The sequence below is a fragment of the Bombus huntii genome, chromosome 17 (assembly GCF_024542735.1).
Source record: "Bombus huntii isolate Logan2020A chromosome 17, iyBomHunt1.1, whole genome shotgun sequence".
NCBI lineage: Eukaryota > Metazoa > Arthropoda > Insecta > Hymenoptera > Apidae > Bombus > Bombus huntii.
In genome coordinates, this window is record NC_066254.1 from 6,910,589 (window position 1) to 6,933,648 (window position 23,060).

The 23,060-nt window shown below is 38.3% G+C and overlaps 2 protein-coding genes across 5 annotated transcripts in view; both read left to right on the forward strand.

Moving 5' to 3' along the window:
• The window catches only part of LOC126875169 (SET domain-containing protein SmydA-8-like), a 166,257-nt gene that overhangs the window by 62,220 nt on the left and 80,977 nt on the right, over positions 1 to 23,060 (forward strand). The gene's annotated exons all lie outside the window — the stretch shown is intronic.
• On the forward strand, positions 6,844 to 18,508 carry LOC126875208 (dynein axonemal heavy chain 9-like). 4 transcript variants are annotated; one of them, XM_050638013.1, is made up of 4 exons: positions 6,844 to 7,054; positions 7,116 to 7,375; positions 7,685 to 7,882; positions 18,437 to 18,508. In XM_050638013.1, the coding sequence occupies exons 2-4, from the start codon at positions 7,283 to 7,285 to the stop codon at positions 18,443 to 18,445; spliced, it is 300 nt and encodes a 99-aa protein (XP_050493970.1). In that variant the 5' UTR covers positions 6,844 to 7,054; positions 7,116 to 7,282; the 3' UTR covers positions 18,446 to 18,508. The 4 variants fall into 4 exon arrangements, with proteins under 4 accessions (XP_050493970.1, XP_050493967.1, XP_050493968.1 ...); XM_050638010.1 differs by lacking the exon at positions 18,437 to 18,508 and having other exon boundaries at positions 7,685 to 8,097; XM_050638011.1 differs by lacking the exon at positions 18,437 to 18,508 and having other exon boundaries at positions 6,844 to 7,038; positions 7,685 to 8,097.

A 23,060-nucleotide genomic window follows, 5' to 3' on the forward strand; every position in this document is an offset into this window, starting at 1 on the left:
GCAAATTATTCTTCCACTTGTGAAATATACCGCTGTGCAGTAATAACTAACTATAATTACTACATTCACTTACTATGTAAATTAAGAACTAATATTACATCATGTTTTTTGACATTGAAGAGTAGGTCATACCACAATATTCACGTAAGGAAATAAATTTTCGTTATTACGTGTCTATTTATAAACGAATTTACAGCATTGTTCATCGAGTAGGAATCTTAGGGCAAAATTTCTCATACGCATCAGGACTAGAGACGCGCATCGGTAACGATACCATGGACAGCGATGCTTTCATTTCCCAATAAGTGATTATTCAAGTGTTGCATCTGACGATTGCTTGCTTCAGGAGCAGTCTCGTCGCAAACGCAATGCGCTTCAATTGTGACGGCAGAAGTAACTTTTATTGGACATATATTTATTTAATCAAAATGAATACAAACGTATCTAATTTCGAAAATCGAATGCGTGCCACGATTCGGACGATAGCGAATCGATGGTGATAATCGTTGTCGAACTGTTTGTCAACCGTTATCGTTGTAAGAAAGCGAAAAAAAAAGAAAAGAAAAGAAAGAGGGAAACATCAGAACCGGCTAATCGGCGATGACAATTAATCCTCGGCGAAGGAGTTTGGACATGTAACTATCGTGCCGATAAAGCAATATAAATAAATCATGGCGAACGAGTGGGCCGGTAGAATTAAGAATGTAATCGGTGAAGGGAGAAAACTGGTGATCCGAGATGGTCCTTAAAAAATTTAAGGGTCATTCGACGAGAAAATGTGTACTTAGCGTTGTAATTTTATCAACTAATATACTTATATAATGTACTTTCAATTTTAATAATAAAGACTACAAATGTCATATTATGAAAGAAAGTGTGTAGGGAGATACACATATCGAACAACTTAGGAAGAACAGGTAAATATTCGTTAACCATGTAGTATCGTAAATGTCTCTCTCTCTCTTCCCCGGCATTCATACGATTCTTTGTTTATACCTTAAATTTACAACTTATACTATCCCGAGAAAACTTGAACGCTATATAGGGCGAAACTGTAGAAACGTTATCTACCCTCGGATTTCTATGATTTTTGGATATGTTATAGAAATATTTTGAACAACTTTTACCTATATACTATGCTGTATATAAGGAGTGAACTTGTTTAGTTTTCAATATATTAGCAAGAAACTACCGGCTCAATTATAGTGTATTTCTGCCTATAGATGTTCATCTGTGACAGCGTATGCGTCGGTCTGGTTGCCAGTCGCCGGCCACTTATCTTCTGTGTATTAACAATTATTTAATTATTTAATATTTGAAGCCAATACATTGATGATATTCACTTTTAATTGAGTTATAAGTTACCAGTTATAACAGACTCTTGCAGCCTCGCTTGTGTACGTTGTGCACACAGCCTTTAAACTCGCCCGACCCTCGTTTTCAAAGAGAAGATAAGTGACCGGCAATCGGTAACCAAACTAACGCATACGCTGTCACGGTTGCACAACTGCAGAAGCAGAATTCACTGTAGTGATATTGGTAGTTTTTCGCGAATATCCCGGAAACTAAGCGAATTCACTTCTTATATAGGAAGAGGTTATTTGAAATACCGATTTCTACAACATATTCAAAAACAACGAAATCGAAGAGTAGTTAACGTTTCTGCAGTTCCACCTACCAAATCATATTCTCTTCAACGCTATTCAATTTTTATTCGAAAGATTTCTCCGTAAATTAAGTAATTTTGTAATAGTTTGAAATGATGAAGTTAGATGCTTCATCCTATTTAGCGTAGATTATCATTCATTCAAAGGAATACCTTCTGTTTGTTCATTAATATTGCCTTACTTAGTTTTTATCTAACTGGGAAATGTAAATATTTTCTAATGTAACTTCAATATAAGATCTAATGGAATTTTAAGATCATTTTCCAAAAGAACGGTTCATTTGCGTCCCGTGGTTCTTTACAGAAATTTATTCCTCGTAACGAGCATTAAGCAGTGCAATACAAAAAATTTAGCTCTGAAATTCTATTATACGATATCTTTCTTTAATAAATCTCCACCGATCTGAAGGTGCAGGATCATCCATCAAAGTCATGAGATATAATTCTTGCATACCCTGAACAATCAATAAGCTATAAACCAAACTGCGTTACATTTAATAATTTTTCTTTAATGCAATATAATTGTAATACCTTCTTACTCTTCTCATTTCCTATACTCTGTTGCTTTCAATGACATATCTTTCGTTTACCAGTTTATAACCTGGATCGAGGACAATTAAAATTAAGAATTATCGATACTTAATGAATTATACAAAAACATGTTACGAAAATCAGCGTAATCACATCGAATATGTATGTAGTATCGTGGACGAAAAGCCTAAGAGATATCGGGCGAACCATGAACAATGTCGCGAGAGCCGAGGCGCCGTCGGGTCCATCAATGTGTCATCGGTGACCCTGGCTACGAGCGCCTGCAGAACACGTGTGCCTAGAAAAGACAATAGAATGCGACAACGGCCAGAGAGTCAGTCTTTTTTTTTTTTTTTTTTTTTTTATTTATTTGTTGAAATTACAATCAATTCTCGCGTTGAGAATTTTCAGTAATTTTTCTGGCGTGGCGCAGTGACATGGCTGTTTATTTACAGTAAGTTAATACTTATTATAGATAGATAAAATTTATAATCTATAAGTATTATAAGTAAGTGCATATGCTTGATTTGGATAATTAAATGAATCTAACGTTTAGGTCTAGCGGGTAGTGCCTCTTCAGCCTGCGAATCTGGTCCGTCGTATCGAGTAGTCCAGTGATTAGGGGGTTTCGGTGTTTGTTGATTCTTTTGCTGTATCTGTTGCTATATTTTGCTATTTCCTCTTTGACGGTGGGTATCTTGAGGTCGCGGTGTATTGTTTCATTGGTTACATACCAAGGTGCGTCAATTAGGGATCTTAGCGTTTTCGATTGAAAGCGTTGGAGTATTTCGATGTTGGAGTTACCTGCTGTTCCCCATAGTTGGATTCCGTAGGTCCAGACAGGTTTTATTACGGTCTTGTAGAGGGTAATTTTATTCTGTAAATTTAGTTTGGAGCGTCGGCCCGTGAGCCAATAGAGTTTTTTTAGTTTGTCCTTTAGTTGCTTCCTTTTATCAGAGATGTGTGTTTTCCACGTTAGTCTCCTGTCCAGGGTCATGCCCAGGTATCGGACTGTGTCCCTGCTAGGAACTGTTGCATTGTTGATGGTGACCTGGGGGCAGGTTTGTTTTCGGAGCGTGAAGGTTACATGTGAGGATTTCTTTTCGTTGACTTTGAAGCCCCATTTGTGAAACCACTTTTCCATGGAGTCGAGACTTCGCTGGAGAGTGGATGAGGCTATTACCGGGTCTGCGTGGGAAGCTAATAGCGCTGTGTCGTCTGCAAATGTCGCTATTGTTATATCGTTTGATATAGGTAGGTCGGCAGTGTAGATGGAGTACAGTAGGGGTCCGAGGACACTACCTTGGGGTATGCCGGCTTCTATTGGGAATGTTGCGGAAGTGGCGTCTAGGTATTTAACCATGAATTGTCTATTGGTTAGGTATGATTTTAGGATGGAGAAGTAGGGGTGGGGTAGGATCTTTTTAAGTTTGTATAGTAGCCCTTCATGCCATACTTTATCGAATGCCTGTTGGATGTCTAGGAAAACCGCTGAGCAATATTTTTTCTTTTCGAGGGTTTGGCTGATCGTATGAGTTAAGCGGTGGATTTGCTCTACTGTAGAATGATGTTTTCGGAACCCGAATTGGTGATCTGGGAGTGTTTTCAAGTTCTCTAGGATTGGAAGGAGTCGGTTCGTGAGCATCTTCTCGAATAGTTTGGACAGGGTAGGTAAAAGACTGATTGGACGATAGGAGCAGGTTTCGTGTATCGGTTTACCGGGTTTAGGGATGAGGGTAATCAATGAGATTTTCCAAGCCTTAGGATAGTGTTCCAGGCGAAGGATAGCATTAAAAATCGATGTGATGAGTGCTATCCCTTTTGTGGGAAGTTCCTTGATTGCTCTATTGCCTATTAGGTCGTGTCCTGCTGCTTTCTTGGGGTTTAGGCGACTGATTGTTTCTATAGTCTCAGCAGAGGAGAAGGGTTCGATAGGAGGGGACATTTGGAAGGGGGTGTGTAGGTATTCAGTAACGTCCGCGGCGGCTTGGGGGGAATGGGGTTTGAATACTTTTGACAAGTGTTTTGCAAACAGGTCGGCTTTTTCTATAGGGCTTCGCGCCCATCCACCTTGCGGACGGCGGATAGGTGGGATTATTTGTGGGGGGCGTGTGAGTTTCCTGGAGGCCTTCCATAGTGAGTAGTTGGTGTCGGCTGTGGGCGATAAGCTGGCGAGGTATTTATGGAAGCAGTCGTTTTTATAGTTTGTTAAGGTTCTGGATAGCTTTCTAGTTGCGTTGTTAAGTTTGCGTTTGTCCTCCGGTGTTCTGTGGGTCTGCCATACTCTTCTTAGTCTACGTTTTTCTGCTATTTTTTTTAGTATGTATTGTGGATATTCTTGTTTGCTGTTAGTTGGCTTTGTCGGTGTGGAGAGGCGGATTGCGTTTATTATGCTCGTGTTTAAGTATTCCGTGGCTGCTTCGATATCTTCCTTTGTTTTTAGTGGGGTGAAGGCTGAGGTTGAGTGTGTAAAGACTTCTCTGAAGAGCTGCCAGTTGGTGTGTTGGTTGTGAATGGAGCCATTAGGTGTACTCTCGATGATTGTTGAACTGACTGTTGCTATCACGGGAGAATGATCAGAGGAGAGATCGGCCGAGGAGTTGATCTGGACGTGTCTTGATGGGATATTTTTAGTTATGAAGAAGTCGAGAAGGTCGGGTATTTTGTTGGTGTCAGTGGGCCAGTATGTGGGTTCGTATGTGGTGAGGTAGTTGAGGTTGTTGTTTATTATGCTGTTTAAGAGGTTTTTGCCTCTTGCTGTAACCAGTCTGCTGCCCCATTGGATGTGCTTGGCGTTATAGTCTCCTCCAACTATGAATCTGTTGCCCAGGATGTCCAGGAAGTTATCAAAGTCTTCTTTGGCGATGGAGTGTCTGGGAGGGCAGTATACTGCTGAGGTGGTGATTGAGCCATGACAGTCTTCTATTGCTACGTTTGTTGCTTGGAGGTAGTCTTTCTGGAATGGTGGGAGTTCGTAGTGCTTAATACTTGCTTTGATTATTATTCCGGTGCCACCGTGGGCCTTTCCGCTGGGGTGTTGGGTATGGTAGAATTTGTAACCATTTATTTTCAGGTAGCTCTTATCGGTGAAGTGGGTTTCCGATACGAGCATTACGTCGATTTGCTGGTGTTTTAAGAAGAGTTCTAGTTCACGTTTGTGTTGCGCTAGACCGTTGGCGTTCCAGAGAGCTATGCGCCTTGGTTTTATTTTGAGTCGGGGCGTGCTAATTTTTCCACGATGAGTGTTAGTAGCGATAGCAAGTGATTTATTTGCTCCGATTGTTTCTCTATTAGCTTTTCGAGCCTTGAGGAGTTGTCTGCGTTTGGTGGGTTGGGGACACTGTTTTGGGGAAGGTTCCTTTGGCTGTTCGGGTTATTTTGGATGCCTTGTACTGCTTGGGCATAGGAGGTTGAGGTGGAGATGAAATTGGTAGGACTGGGTGTTTGGTTGGTTGAGGGGGTTGGGGTAGTCGAGAATTTCGGCGGGCTGGGTGTTTGGTTGGATACCTCTTTTGCTCTGAGCTTAGGGTACCTGTTCGTGTATAGTGTTTTATATGCTGGGCAGCCTTTGTAGTTGGCAGGGTGGTCCCCTTGGCAGTGGATGCATTTCGCTGGGGTTTCCGGTGATTTGGCGCACTGGTCAGTGGAGTGAGAGCCTGCGCATTTAACGCAGCGGAAAGTATGGTTGCAGTATTTCTGCGTATGACCGTACCTTTGGCACCTTTTGCACTGCACTATTTCTTTTTTCACGAGCGGTGGTTCGATCTTTACTATCGCGTTCATTAGGCGACTGATGCTGTATATTTCCTTATTATTCGGTTTTTGTTTAATGTCTAGGAAGAATAAGGATAACGGGTCTTTCGAGACTCTATGCCTTATATTACTTACGTTGATGACTTCGTGGCCAAGTTTTGAGAGTTCGTATTTTAGTTCGTCTATGTCTGCTGAGTGGTGTATGTTTCGTAGGACCACCCGGAAAGGCCTTTCCTGTTTGAGTTGGTAGGTGTGGAAGTTGGCGTTCAGGGTCCTGAGTGTCTTGGTGAGTTTTCTGTAAGCTTCTGGGTTCGTCGGTAGTATTTTCACCTTGTTGTTGCTTATCTTAAGGTTATATTCCTCCTTGCTGATATCTCTCTCTAGGGACTTGGTCATTGCCTGTATGTCAATGACGTCGTCTACAAATATTGGTGGGGGAGGGGGGATTCTCTGTGAATGTTGGTTTGGTGGCGGTTCTACGATTTCCATGGCGTCGTTTGAGGATTCCAATACGGCGAACCTGTTGTGTGTGTTTATTTGCGTTGCTGGTTCTATTTTCCTTTTCTTTGTAGTGTTAGTGTCGTTAGTGCGGAGAGTTCTGCTGCACTTCTGCCACGGGGGGGGGGGGGTAGCACGGGGTAGCTGCGAGTCTGCTCCGGAGAGCCTGGTCGCGGTTGCTGGGCCATCATCGAGCTAGTTAATTCGGAATGAACAACTAGTCGTGAGGCTGTGAGGCTAGTATTCGGGTTGGGGTTAGGTGCGTGGGATTTTCTTCTCCCTAGAGGGTAAGGGACACTTAGCTGCGTTCTCTTTCGACAGTTGGGCGACACGTGTTGTTTTCGAACTACGCTGGGCACTAGAGACACGTCTGCACGCTTCGGCACTCCACAGCGAACTCAGAGAGTCAGTCGAGGAGCAGAGTGTGAGTCGAGAAACAGAATTTGCGAGTGGCGTTGCCGAGAGAGTGTTGATTGCATTTTGTGAAAGTCGAGTCTTTAGCTAATTATTTAGTTGTGCTGTTTTCTGTACGTTTGGTGTGAATAGTTCAGGTTGAACAACAATCGTCTTTTTCTGTCCGATTAACATCTGTATAATCCATTCCTTGTAAATATATTATATCACGATATTACATGTATTTACAATAACGGCAACGATAAAATTTCAGGACGTCGAAAAGCTGGGAATGTAATTGGGTTTCACTTTTGGAGGAAGAAATTTCCATAATGTGTCACTGGGTCAAAGTCAAGGTCAAGAACCCATAACGGAAGAAGCCATAGAATTTTCAGCGAACGAAAACCACTGAGGAAGTGATTGCCTACATTAGAAAAAAAGATGGAACAATGCTCGAAGAATCCACATGACGATTGTCAATTGTTCATTAGTGCGGAACCCAATCCTGATCCTCCTGAATCAATAATAAATCAGGTAAGAAACAATTATATAATTTGAAAAAGCAAAAGAAAATATGCACTTTTAATTAAGCTAGCATGTGCTAATTATATTCTTTAACCCTCCACCGGTAATATGGTTTTTCATTAACGCGGTCGGCATTACAGGTGTTTCAGTAACTGGTCTAGTTTCTTACTATCTTTTTGCTTTAAAAAAATCTAAGAAAATTTTGAGGTACCTATTATAGTCCCTAATTTACTATATAAGTGATATTTTAGTTCATAAGTAAATAATATCGATAAGAAACACCAATTACTCAATGTAAGGTTCGTTAAATTTACACAGGGTATACTAGAATCGGTCATAAAGATCACGAACGAACCACCATCTGGAATTCAAGCAAATATCCGCAAAGCGTTGGATAACTTTGCCCAGGAAACTTTGGAGTCCTGCAGCGAAGAAACCGAATTTAAATTCGCACTTTGTTATTATCACGCTGCACTTGCAAAACGTAGAAAATTTGGGCCGCGAGAATGGAATAGGGTAAGTGACTTTAAATCTTAATGGATCATAACGTTAAATTAGAAATTATGGATCGAAGATTTGTAAATATCGAAACAATGAGAGATGGCAAAAACAATGTTTACGATATCTTGTGTAATGTAATAACTTAAAATTAATACTCTTTAACAGATTTTGTATTGATCATAAGACATATTTGGAATATATTTTTCAACTGTGACATAATTTAAAACGTACTATAACTGTCTTCCTTGTAACCAAAAATTAAATTAGGAAAAGCTATTAATAAGATAAAGCTTTAGTTTTTACTAGTGATGATATTAGCAAAGTTCGTAAATTATATTCTTTAATAATTGTTTTTTAGTCAATATTTATTTTAATAATAAATTATTAAATAATTTAGAACGTAACTAAGCACAAATAGCAATTAAGCAAATTTCTCTGTTATTATGTTGTTAATCGTTATTAGAAAATCACACTTACATATATATGTCGGGTTCACATTATGATTAGGGTTAGGGGCGTGAAACGAATCTTCGTTTGGATTACACATTGTTGTTATGCAATAGAGAAGATATTGACTAGTGCAAATATGATTATTACAGAATTTGACAATCGTGGTAATTAGATACTCGAGATGCTAATGACAAAGATCCTAGGTTCAATAACGAATCCGCGGTCAACGGGATAACAATGGGGTCTACAATGGGGTGGGAATAACAATATATGGGGTGTGTCTAAGGACACGAGATCGTCGGATTCGTCAAGAAAAGCCTTCGTTCGGAAAGTGAGGGAAATTGACGTTGCTGTTAATTGGTCAATTTCCATGTTGGTGGTTACAGAACGATGCACTTCCGTAGAATAACACATTCTGTAGAATAATTTTCTGTGTAGTGAAATGTGGTTTATTCTCATTCAAAATATGTTTAAACAAATTTATATATTTATAACAAGCTTATAAGTTATATACTTGTCGGGTTAACATTAGAATTTAAGGCGCGTAACGATTCTTCGTTTGAGTTAGCCATCGTTTTACGAGACAGAGATTATATTTACGCGAATATACAAGATTTTACAAAATATTATGAATATTGAGTTTAATGAATGATAAGATTAACAAACGATAAGTTTAACTAATAATTAGATTAAAGAATAATAAGTTTAACGAATAATAAGAGTAACGAATAATATGTCTTACGAATAATAAATTTAACGAATAATGAGATTAACGATTAATAGGTTTTACGAATAATGAATTTAATTAACACTATTAACAATGTTCCTAGGTTCAAACGAATCCACGGTCAACGGGATAACTCTTTACTATGCGTAGAATAATTTTAAACACAAAAAAATACGATTACTGAGACACTCGGTAAACTACTTGATGTATCACTTTCCAAGGCGATCGCACGAATGAATATCTGATGAAAATCTTTTTCGCTGTACGACTGCATTTGTTTGTTATATGCTCGCTGGAGGCATCGAGAAGGTTCCAATCGCCGTTGCTAGGCAGTTTCTGCCAAAAGTTTGTTGTATACTCTTTGGAAGCATCGAGAAAAATCCAAACGCCGTTGCTAGGCAGTTTCTGTCTGGAGTTTGATTCCTAATACAACGTGTGTCCCATTATATCGACATTTCCAAAGTACAATTCTATGTGATTTCTAGGGAGAACAATACAACCGATCCACACCTTGGTCAGGCAAAACGTTTATCCCGTGACCGTGGCTACGTTCGGCGACCAGTTGTCACCTCGAACCCACTTTCGCTATCACACATATCGAACAATTACAAATGACAACAATTGCTTAATTACAGCTATGATAAAATCTAGGCTAAAGCATTAGAAGACTTTCCCAAAATTGCAAAGGGAACGCTCCGGTTTTCCTTTCATCTCCGACATACTAAATTTACACATATATATATAAAGTTCAATTCTAGGATAATGGAGGGATCGATTCTGAAAATCGAGTTTTTTGTGAAAATACTTAAATGAAATACAGGAGTAAACAACAATTAATAATTAACAACAATTAATAACAGTAATAATTAAATAAACAACAACCAATTAATATGAGTAAACAATAAATAGCAAGTTCTGTGCAATGTCTACCTGAAAATCGAGATTCTGGATTGTTAGTAACAAAACATAGACATATCGTCAATTTACTTCGTCGATACTTTTTTGCATTTGTCGGACGAGAACGTTTCCTCGTTATTCTTCAAGATACTACTGCTTTTCAAGCTTAGTATATTGCGTTTTGCCCGAATATCTTTATTCTTCGTTTTTACTATCATCTAGTGCATACGCAATTAACACTTTTAATGCCAAACGATGGTATATTGTTGCAAGGAACATTCGCGAAAAGTGCCAACGACGATATATGATTGCGATATATATATATATATATATATATATATATATATATATATATATATATATATATATATGTCGGATCACGATTCGAATTTTGGGCGCGCGACGACTCTTCATGTGGACTAACCATCGTTTCACAAAGCCGAGATTTTATTTACACGTATATACAGGTCTATCACTAAGCTTAACAAATAATAAGTACAACTAATAATAAGTCTAACAAACACTAAGCCTAATGAATAATACGATCTACGAATAATTAAATTAAATAATACTATTAGCAATGTTTGAGTTCAAACGAATCCACGGTCACCGGGATAACTCCTTACTAAGCGAAACTAACTTAGACGCAAATGCGATCGTCGAAAATGCTCGATGTATCACTCTCCAAGGCAATCGCAAGAATGCCAGCCTCGTGGAGATTTTTCTCCCTGTACGATTGCATTTTGTTTTCTATACCCGCTTGGAAGCATCGAGAAGGTTCCAAACGCCGTTGCTAGGCACACTCGTTGGAAGCATCGAGAAAGTTCCAAACGCCGTTGCTAGGCAGTTTCTGCCTGGAGTTTTGATTACTAATACAATGTATGTCCCATTGCATCGGCACCTCCGAGGCAACATCACACGTGGCTAGGCCCGCTCTCGAGGCCGCATGCCGCCACAACCACATTTCTCGGAAAACACATACAACCACTCCAGACCTCCGTTAGATAAAACATCCATCCCGTGACCGTGGCTACGTTCAGCGACCGATTGTCACCTCGAACCCAATCTCGCTTATTACAAATCTTAAGCAATTACAACTATAATAAAATCTAGGCTAAGGTACTAGAGGATGTTCCCAAAATTTCCAAGGAAAGGCTTCGGCTTTCTCCTACATATATATATATATATATATATATATATGTATATATATATATATATATGTCGGGTTATCATTATGATTTGAATCACGTAATGTTTCTTCATTTGAATTAGCCATTGTTTTACAAAACAGAGAATATATTTACACGAATAAACAAGGTTTTACAAAATATTATGAATAATGAATTTTGTTAATGATATTATTGATTAACAAATGATAAATTAAATTAGTAATTAGATTAAAGAATAATAAGTTTTATCGAACAATAAAAGGAACGAATAATATATCTTACGAATTACTAATTTAACGAATAATGAAAATTAACGATTGATAAATTTACAAATATTGAATTTAATTTACGCTTTAAACAATGATCCGGGGTTCAAACGAATCCACGGTCAACGGGAAAACTTTAAACAATTTTATAACACAAAAATACGTTTGCTGAATCACTCGGTAAATTACTCGATGTATCACTTTCCAAGGCAATCACACGAATGAATATCTGATTAAAATCTTTTTCGTTATACGACTGCATTTGTTTGTTATATTCTCGCTGGAAACATCGAGAAGGTTCCAATCGTTGTTGCTAGGCAATATCTGTCTTCATCAAGCAAACGTTTATTCCGTGACCGTGGCTACGTTCAGCGACCAGTTGTCACCTCGAACCCACTTTCGCTTTTCACAAATGTCAAACAATTACAGATGACAATTACTTAATTACAGTTATGATAAAATCTAGCATTAAAAGGCTTCCTCAAAATTGCATAGGGAAGGCTCCGGTTTTCATTTCATCTCCGACACGGCCATACTGACTATCACACGTCCTCGTGTGCAGCTAAAATACAGAGTTTTTAACATTAGACTCGGTGTAACTGATATTATTTACCATTCGATTAGATGTTCCAAATAAGTCAAGGGTCCAATTCAGCAACAAAGCTCTGTTCGAAAATTTGACAAGCAAGGAAATGAAAAAGAACTCAAATTAGTGTTATAGTTTGTATTCAAAGTGCCAGTTGCACTCCGTAAGTCACCAGTCAGACCGCAATGACACAACAGATCATTTTCGACTCCACACAAAGATCTCAGTTTGTTGAATCACATAACCACGTTGGATGCATAACAAAAAGCACAAGACACCAGTGAGGATATTATAGAAAGCGCAGGGCACCAGTGAGGATATTATAATAAGCGCAGGGCACCAGTGAGGATATTATAGAAAGCGCAGGGCACCAGTGAGGATATTATAGAAAGCGCAGGGCACCAGTGAGGATATTATAAAAATACAAGCACTACACTGGGAGTATTATAAAAGGCGCATACACTACACTGGGAGAATTATAAAAGGCGCATACACTACACTGGGAGTATTATAAAAGGCGCATACACTACACTGGGAGAATTATAAAAGGCGCATACACTACACTGGGTATATTACTATGACCACAATGCGGCGTTAATGATTCCCAGAGATCAATGTGCTCGCATCGTTATTATCACCGTCGCTGTCATCACCGCAGACATCCAACTCAGCAGGAATACAACCATCTGGCATCTTTCTCAACTTGTCGTGTCTATCCTTATATGACCGTTTGCCATCTAGAGTTTTTAAAGTATATCTATCCCCCTCTAAAACTTCCGTTATCACGAATGGACCTTTGAATTTCGGATCTAGCTTTGTTTGGTTTCTCTCCTCGTTCTTACGTAACACAAAGTCACCAAGATTAAACCTAACTATCTTCGCATTCGTTTTGTCAAACCTGTCATTATCATAACTGGCGCAAGTCTCTATGTTCCGTATCGCTTGTTGCCTTACATTGAAGATGTCTACTTCCTTTTCCTCAATATTATCAGGCAACAATAAACCGTAGGGCCTAGCTGCCTTCCCAATTAATAATTCCAGAGGACTTGATTTGGTTACACGATTGGTAGTGCAATTCAAAGCCAGTTGTATCTCGCCAATCGCGTCTTGCCAAGATCGCCCGGTCGTTTCCACCGTCGTTAACATATTTTTCAGCGTACTCATAACACGCTCTACCTGTCCATTGGCCCTACTCGCACCGGTTGCTATTAAGTGAAGTCTAATATGTCTATTCTGGCAGAAATTTTGGAAATCTTTACCCGTAAAACACCTTCCTTGATCTGCTATTACCCGGCAGGAATTGCCGAATAAAAATATAGCGGACTTAAGTGCTATAATGGTATTAAAGGAATCTAATTTACGAGTATGATACAGGTATACAAATTTTGTGAAAGCATCAACCAAAACAATGACGTACTACTCTTTCAAGTCATTCTTACCCGTTAACTTGCCCGTTATGTCCATGCGAACCGTATGCCCCAGGGTATGCTGGTCTTAGGTATGGGATGTAGTTCAGCTTGAACTTTACCTGAACTAGCCTTCGAAACTCGACAAGCATGACAGTTCTCAACAAATTTGCGAACATATTTCGCCATTCCCTCAAACCAGTAATACTCGTATAGTTTCTCAAGCGTTTTATCCCAACCTAAGTGCATAATGGGCTGATGCACATGATTAATGACGGACCACCTGAAACCCCTTGGGACAATGGGCAAGCAAAGAGTTCTTCCTTTTCTCTGTATTTTACGATGGAGTGTACCGGACCGTAATTCATACGTATTCGCAATATCTTTCGCGAGCTCTTCATTTTGCAACTTACGAACGATCTCAGAGATTTGTGGGTCACGACGTTGTTCTGCTAACAACCAATCATCGGAGATTTCAGATAGATTGATTTCTTTCTCTACAATTTTGTTGATCGTACGATGATCCAGATTTACGGGGTTTCTCGAAAAGAAATCTACATGAGCCATTCGTTTGCCTTCCCGATACATAATGTCAAAGGTAAAAGTTTGCAGGTAAGCCCACCATCTGTAAACCCTGTCATTTAAATGTACCTTGTCACTGGATGCCTTCAGAGAATTACAATCAGTGACAACAAGAAATTCCCGACCGTGCAGATAGTGACAAAAATGCTTGATGGCGTTTACCACTGCCAGCGTTTCTAACTCATAAGAATGATATCTAGATTCCGCAGGGCTAGTCCGCTTGCTACAATACTCAACTACTCTATTTTTACCTTCGACCCTATGCATTAAGATAGCCCCAAATCCTTCGGAACTAGCATCCGTATGTAGTTCTATTGGATATTTGGGGTCAAAAATCATTAGCACCGGCTCATTGGTCAGAATAGAAATTACTTTTTGCCTAATTTTTTCATGTTTATCCGTCCAATTTATGTTCTTGCTACCGGAAGTGAGAGCATACAAAGATTTCATTACCTGTGAGAATTTAGGAACAAATTTTCGAAAGTAAGAAGCTAAACCAATGAATTGCCGGAGCTGTGTAACAGTCGTTGGTGCGGGCAAAGAGCTCAAGGCTTGTACTTTACCTGGGTTTGGTCGGACTTCTCCGTTATGAATCACATAACCCAGATAAAGTACTGACGTCTTCAAGAAAGAACATTTAGAAAAGTTAAAAGAGAATCCGGCGTTTACAAGGGTATCTAGGACGGTGTTTAATCTTTCTAACGCCTGATTTATCGTATCGGCAATAATTAAAACATCATCCAAATAAACGACAACATATGAATAAGCAAGATCACCTAAGGCATTGAAAATGGCCCTCTGAAAAACAGACGGTGCATTCTTCAATCCAAACGGCATCGTCATGTATTCATATTGACCATCGGGAGTAACGAACGCGGTATATTCAGTCGAATTCGGGTGAATAGGAATTTGATGAAACCCGCTGGCCATATCCAGGCTTATAAAGTATTTCGCCCTTCTCAGTCTCGCGATCTGGTCAGCTATGAGAGGAAGAGGGTACCGATCCGCGACGGTGTTTTTATTTAATGCTCGGTAATCTACACATAATCTATCTGAACCGTTCTTTTTTTTAACAAGTAATATAGGGCTTGCGAATGGTGAATTACTCGGTCTTATGATTTTTGCTCGGATCAGTTCACCTATCCTCTCTCGAACTATTCCCCGCTCCTCCTCACTGAGTCTATAAGGACTTCGTTGCACGGTAACGTTGGGATCAATTAAACGAATTTCTAATTGACCCGTATTTACACGATTCCGCGGAAAACCCGTAATAAATGACTCTTTGTATTTCTCGAGAACAGAAATCAATCGATCTTTATCGTTACCAACTACATCAGTGTCGACCTCATTAATGTTGATCACATCTTCCGCGACTTTGCTACAAGCGTTAACTATTTTTGTCTTACAAATATCGACACTGTTTCGTGTAACATTCACGTCAAAACCTTGGCTCAAAATTTCACGACCAATCATGATATCGTATTTTAAGTAATTATCAGCAAGGGCATGAAAAGTTATCTCCAATGTAAAACCGTTAATACATACAGTGGATAAAATCTGAGATGTACTGTTAACACAAGTATTCCCTATGCCTCGCATTATTACTACATCAGTCGTTCGTTTGCCAGAAAATTTCGAAGCTACGGATTCTTTGATTAATGAGCATTCGGCTCCGGAATCGAAATAAAATGGGTACGACTCACCCAGATGACTTAATTTACCAACTGGAGGCTCTACCACACAGGAGTCGACTCGACGTTCATTCTTGAAGCCGGATTTTCTGTTCTGCAGTTGTGGACAATCAGGTGCGATATGGCCCTCCGCATGACACTTGAAGCAAACCACCTTGGACGATGAAGCTGGACGGTTTCTTTCCTGGTGTAGTGTATCCTTTGTATCCTTTGTATCCTTCCGCTGTTCACTACGCATCCTCTTGCGACACTCCGTTATTTTGTGTCCAAGAGTACCACAATAATGACACTTCACCCGGTAATGCGATAACTTGCGTCGTTTAACTTCAGGTTCCTCCGATGTATTTCCTAACAAAGTTGCCGGCAGATCGTTGTAAGGATGAGCTCTCATTTCATCATAAAATTGTTCCTCCGTCTTGATATTATTTGCGAGCGTTAATCGATGAAAGCGTTGATCTTGTGAGTTTAGCATATAAAGAGTAAAGGCATTGAATACTTCGGGCATCGTTAAATCTTGCATCTTCATCTGCAACATGGAACGGAGGCAACTACCATAAGCTCCTAGAGTTTCGGTCTCCGACGGTCGTTCTCTGGACACCCTTATTAATGCCGAGGCGGCTGTCTCTCTGCCACCAAAACGCGAAAGGAATTGTTCCTTAAACGTTGGCCAGGAAAGCTTTCCACCGCGCACTATTTGTGAAAGTCAATGTGCAGCAGATCCCTTTAGGGCACGATTTAAAACAGAAAGTAACACACTATCTTGCATCGGATAGTCTTTCAAAATCACATCTGTATATGAGCACCACGCGGATGGATCAGCGCCCGTGCCTTCAGGATCAAAACGTGGTAACATTACATCCTTAGGTTCCATACTCGACTTTTGCTCCTTAGGCTGAGTCATCTGGTTCATGATTTTCATGAGTTGTTCCAAAGTGACACTTGGGCTTTATCCCACTTCTAATGTCGGGTTATCATTAGGATTTGAATCACGTAATGTTTCTTCATTTGAATTAGCCATTGTTTTACAAAACAGAGAATATATTTACACGAATAAACAAGGTTTTACAAAATATTATGAATAATGAATTTTGTTAATGATATGATTGATTAACAAATGATAAATTAAATTAGTAATTAGATTAAAGAATAATAAGTTTTATCGAACAATAAAAGGAACGAATAATATATCTTACGAATTACTAATTTAACGAATAATGAAAATTAACGATTGATAAATTTACAAATATTGAATTTAATTTACGCTTTAAACAATGATCCGGGGTTCAAACGAATCCACGGTCAACGGGAAAACTTTAAACAATTTTATAACACAAAAATACGTTTGCTGAATCACTCGGTAAATTACTCGATGTATCACTTTCCAAGGCAATCACACGAATGAATATCTGATTAAAATCTTTTTCGTTATACGACTGCATTTGTTTGTTATATTCTCGCTGGAAACATCGAGAAGGTTCCAATCGTTGTTGCTAGGCAATATCTGTCAAAAGTTTGTTGTATACTCTTTGGAAACATCGAGAAAGATCCAAACGCCGATACTAGGCAATTTCTGTCTTCATCAAGCAAACGTTTATCCCGTGACCGTTTATTCAGCGACCAGTTGTCACCTCGAACCCACTTTCGCTTTTCACAAATGTCAAACAATTACAGATGACAATTACTTAATTACAGTTATGATAAAATCTAGGCTAAAGCATTAAAAGGCTTCCTCAAAATTGCATAGGGAAGGCTCCGGTTTTCATTTCATCTCCGACATATATATATATATATATATATATATCATATGATATAACATGTATAATGTAATATAACATAACAGCGTTCTACTATTCGCATCGCGAGAGAACTTTCCTGCAGAAACTCTGAGTGAGATGTTTCACATATTGAAGAAGTGCGTACTTACTTGTAAAAATAATTTTATTGTAATGCGCGATGATTAATACCGGGGCAGGGTATACGCCACAAGGTGTACGATGCCATAAAGTAACGACTACCACGACCTTAGACTATACTGTTTACTTCCTTCTACTAATACCTTCTACTAAATATTATACCCACCAGAAAGCAGGGTCGGTTTGGGACTGTGGCCACCTGAACCGAAATAACGTACGGATTAGGAGTGTGGCGGCACGGGCCACGGAACTTTTCAACGGCTCCGGAGGCAAAGCGCGACGCCGCCAAAGCGCAACACCGACGTGCCCAATGTACCATCGATATCTTCACACTCTTTCCGCCGAATTCTCGGAAGAGCATACACGTGCCAGCACTGGCGGCACATCTAATGAATGCACGCTAGTGGGGGATATCGATGGGCTACGAAGGGAAGAATCCGCGCGATCCGAAACAAAAGCAGAGTCAGTCTGTCTTGCGCCATTAAATGTGTAACTTCTCGGGACTATTTGCATAGCAACGCGTCGGACGAACTCGCGGTGTCTATCGTTATTTGTTAGTTGTTACCTGTTGTCTGTTAAATGTAATTGTTAGTTGTTAATTGTTAACTCTGATTGTTGATTAGTTCTAATAAAACTATTGTTCGTTAAAAACACCAAGAGTAGTTCCTTACGCACCTATCACCATACCACCTCAGGAGTTTCCGAATATTGCAAATTAGAAGCAGAACGATATAGAAATTCCGGTGAGAGTTGTAGGAAGACAATGTCGAACTAGAGATATTACGAAAACTCGATTAGGACCTAATATCTATTATCATCTCCTCTTTTATTATATCTGTCAATAATAAAGTGTAATTTTTGTCGTTCTCTTCCACTCTCTAGGCTCCGTAGCAGTTTTTACTGATATTTTAAACAACGTGTTAATATTGCCAAGTGAAAGCGGAGTAAATAAGAATTCCTTATCAGCTTCATTTTTTATACCAATATCAATTAAATCTTCATTAGTTAAAGTCATAAACAAATCAATGTCAACCTAAAATAAATTTACAATATTAATTTATAATGAAATTTTATACATATATATATATATATATATATATATATATATATATATAACACACATAATTTAATAACATATTTACTTCTTGTTCGAGAAATATAGGCACGTATTCACCTAATCCGTAATGTTTTAGTAAAACAAACATGTTTGCTTCTTCTGAACTTAAAATTACTCTTCTTGGAGGTGTCCTGTAACGTGGTGGTGTTTTTGATGGTGGTGGTATTTTGATTAGGAAAATTATATTTTGATAAGGGAAGAAAAGAGCAGGAGAACTTGTTTCGTAGGAGTAGGCATAATTGTATACACAGATGTGAAAAGTCCTGTGGAGGAAATCAATTTTAATAAATAGTAATAGGAGTCAACCGACCATCGTTAAACGCTGAGATCAAGTGATTGTAAAGTGTGGTGTAAATGGTGTAAATCTTCCGCCCCCTTTTTCTGTTCTCGTTTCTAAGCTTATACTCGATATAATCTCTAGTTGTCGGCTATTATCTTCTTACACATTTATATCTGGTATGTATATATAATATACATATTTTTTTTTCTATTATACGTGTGTGTATATATACATATACATATAGACGTATGTATGTATACACATATAGATGCGCGTGTTGGTTTTTTGTAGTTTTTTTTTTGTAACACATATATTTATATGATCATATACATATGTTATTTTAAGGTGTGCTCGGTGACTACGCTTACGGCTCCTACTTTTGTTTTCTTTCGCTGTGTGCATCATCTCTTAGAAATTTCAAATGTTAAACATTCTTGTGTTAACGCTAAACTGTTTTCACGGTACTCTGCATCGGTATTCCAGAGTGGCTTGACTGCTGCCTTCCTACCCTTTTGCCAGTTTCCGATTGACAAGATGACGTTTGTCAGGTGATGATTGAATTCAAGCGGATAAACTTTTCGAAAGTTCAAGACTAGATTTCCCGGTGTTTGACGTTTTTGTTTCTCCGTGAATAAAGAAAACCGTGCATGTCATCCATTTGTTAAACACTTGAATTATTTTCATTGCGCTCGTAACATTCTATATTTTTTTTCCTACTATGAATTTGAACGAAAGGAGAGCCAAGTTATCGACGATAAAAGCTGGAAATCTTGCGTTTATGTGCATTCACTAAAGTATTACGTTTCTCTGCTTGGCCTACTTACATGCGTTGTATTTCATGGTTAACAATTATCGACGACGATATTTTCCTGGGCGTGATTACGCACATGACTTAGGTACCATAAATGGATTTCACCATTTTCTATTAGACGTATCACTCTAGCCTGCATTCTCTCTCTCCCATTTCTCATTTCTCCCATCTTGCTCTCATCCTTCTGTATTGTTCGCATCATTCTCACCCTTTTTTGCCTAAATTTCTTTACACGGTTTTCCTCGATTCCACTCTCGCTTCTGGTATCGCTACTATCTTCTACTAATTAAATTACATTAATTTAATTATCTATTTATCACTTTATACTACATTTTTGGTTTTCCCTTTGACGCTGCGCCGTGTATTTTACTTGGCTAGCTTCATTCGCTTTATTACCTAGACAACGTACTCGAGACTAGCGGTAAGTTCTATACACGCCTTAATGCTTAAGGCGTCATTCTTCAAATTTTTACAGGATTTTTAAACTTTTTACAGGATGAGGATCCCCGCTGATTCTTTAAAAGAGTGGGGGACCACTCTCTTTCTTCCCGTTGAAAGTGGAATCGAGCCGAAAAGTGAACATTCTGGCAAGGGGAGTGATTATACGGTCGAAGGACGTAAGAGTAGAGTGTACCAGACGTATGATTTCATTTTCTCCTTCATCCCCCATACCCCCTTTAATCGACTTTCTTTCAATACGACGCCTCGCGCTGCCCCTTAAATTCACGCTACGATTTACGTCGTACATTCTAACTCTTACCTGCCATTTTATTCGCCGCCCTTTTCCCTTTTTCTCTCGCTCGTTCCACTTTTCAAAAAAATAAACTATATTTTTATTTTTTTTCTTGTTTCTTCGCCTAACTAATAATGTACACGATATTTTGTTTCACTTATGTTCTTATGTCGTCTCTTAAAAGCTATTTCTTTTTTTATCTCACGCACAGCGCTTTCTTTTTTCACTTACGACGATTCAAACTAACAGCTTTCGTCGTCGCAGCACGTTTTGGTATTTATATATAATAATATATATATATATTATATATATTATATATATTATATATAAAAATATATTATATATATATATATAATATATTTTTTTGTATTTATATGTATGTATATATTTACTTATAATTCTTTCGTTTCTTCCTCGCGATCGGTACCGTGTCCGATAGGCTGTGTATTTCATTACGTTTGTGTATCATTGTTACGTTGTGTATCAGAACTCCGTTACTGTTTCGAATAGCCAATGATTCACGTCCGCGCTTCACGATAACGTGTTATTGAATTTTGTATCACTTCGTTGTACGTTCGTGTAATTTCTTTTTCTTTTTTTTTTTTTTTTTTACAAATGGCTCTTACCACTCTCGTGTTTATCAATTATAAAACAATTGACGGGCATAGAGTGAAATATGTTTGGTGTTGATTTTAAATCTTGGGCCACAATTCTTATGTTTTAAGTACACGATAAAAATTTTTCCATTGTACAAATTTTTGATTCATCTGTATAGTTCTCGCCTTAAACTTATCGACACGAAACAACTTATCCGAATGAAAATATTCCACAGATCTCGTATCGAGTATACAGAGTGTCAATTTGAAAACTGCAATAACTGATTCGTTAGAGTTTGATTTCGCCATTCTCTTGTATTCGATGCTCTCGCGATCTCATCAATTCTAACGCCTCGCAAACGTCCCTGTATCGTTCTTTGATCGTCACGTTTTTTGATTCGAAAACCTCGAACGCTTTTGATTCGTTTAAAGCACGATCCGTCGTCTATCTTTTGATTAATAACAAAGTCGTCCATCTCTCTTTATCTCTCTCCCCGTTTTCTTCCCCCTTTCTCCATTTTTCTCCTTTTCCTTTGCCCGTTTTCCATTCTTGATCACCCCCCTTATCCCCTCTTTCTCTTCTTTTTCTTCTTTTTGCTCGTCTCTATTTCTTTCGTTTCTCTATCCGTTATTCGGTTCGCTCGTCTAAATTCTACGGGATTCATCGTATCATAACGAAACTCATGGCTTTGAACCCGACGACGCGCGCTCGTATGATGAGAAAGTGTCATTATTGAGAAAAAAAGACACCGTACAAACACGGGCGCAAAGAGAGAGAGAGAGGGGGGGGGGGGAGAGAGAGAGAGAGAGTGAGTGAGAGTGGGCGTCTATCAAAGGGTGATTTCGAACGGTCGACGGCGAAACAGAAGAAGTACGATACGGAAGCATCGGATCGTGCTTAAAACTGAAAGAGACGAAGCATGGAGTAAGTATGGTCAGGTTACGAAGGTGTGAAGCGGGGATCATAGATAGACAAATCAGATGGGATTACTTCGTCCTCGTTATACTTGTTAAACCATCGTCGGTCTTCGCGTTCATTTTTTCTTAATCCCTAACCTGTTCCTTTTCCAACGATCTCTTCTCTCGTTTCTTTGTTCGCTACTATATACATATATAGCAACGGTTTAAAAGCTGAGGGATTTTGTTTTCCGATTCCGACGGAATTACACAAAGAGAGACAACCTTTGAAAGATTCAATCGGAGGACAGGATACGCGTTCGCGAGGAAGGAACTCGACGGATCTCTAATCTAACTTTCGTGCTGTTTGTGCAATGTGTCTATCTACGAATTGTTTAATCTTTTTTTCTCTTCTCTCGCTTGTTGTATAATTTCTCATTATTCGCAGACTCTCGTTCGCTCACCCTCGTTCTCTCTCCCTAACATTCTCTCGTTCGTACGCGCGAGCGTATCCACGCATGCTTACACTTGTTTCAATTTCGTTTTTTTTTCATTTCTTTTGTTTCGTTAGATTGGCCAAGTCGAAATTCGGGAGGTCGGACAGATCATTTACCGATTCATTCCATCCTTTCTTTTTCTCTTATCGATTTCTTAAAACTCGCGTTGTGTCACTTCTCTCCGATCTACGTACCCCTTCGTTGTTATATATAATATGTGTTTATATTATACATAAATAAACATAATATATTATACATACATAAAATACAAATGTTAAAATAATAATAATAATTTTTTATAAATATAAAAATAATATATTTATAGAAATATTATTGATATTTTTTTATTAATGTAAAAAATATATAATTTTAAAATTTTTTTATATTATTTATATTTTTTATTGATTTTATATATATATATATATCATAATAAAAAATTTATTAAATTATTTAATATTATTAAATTAAATTTTAATATTATTATTCAATTTATTAAAAAAAAAATGGAAATTACTAGAATATAAATTGTATATTATTGAAAATAAAAATAGTAGAAATAAAATATAAATATTTTA

Bases quoted from the DNA above. Each gene is read 5' to 3' on its own strand.
- LOC126875208 (XM_050638010.1), top strand. From the start codon at position 7,283: ATGGAACAATGCTCGAAGAATCCACATGACGATTGTCAATTGTTCATT. The intron at 7,376-7,684 runs GTAAGAAACAAT...AAATTTACACAG, and splicing joins CTGAATCAATAATAAATCAG to GGTATACTAGAATCGGTCAT.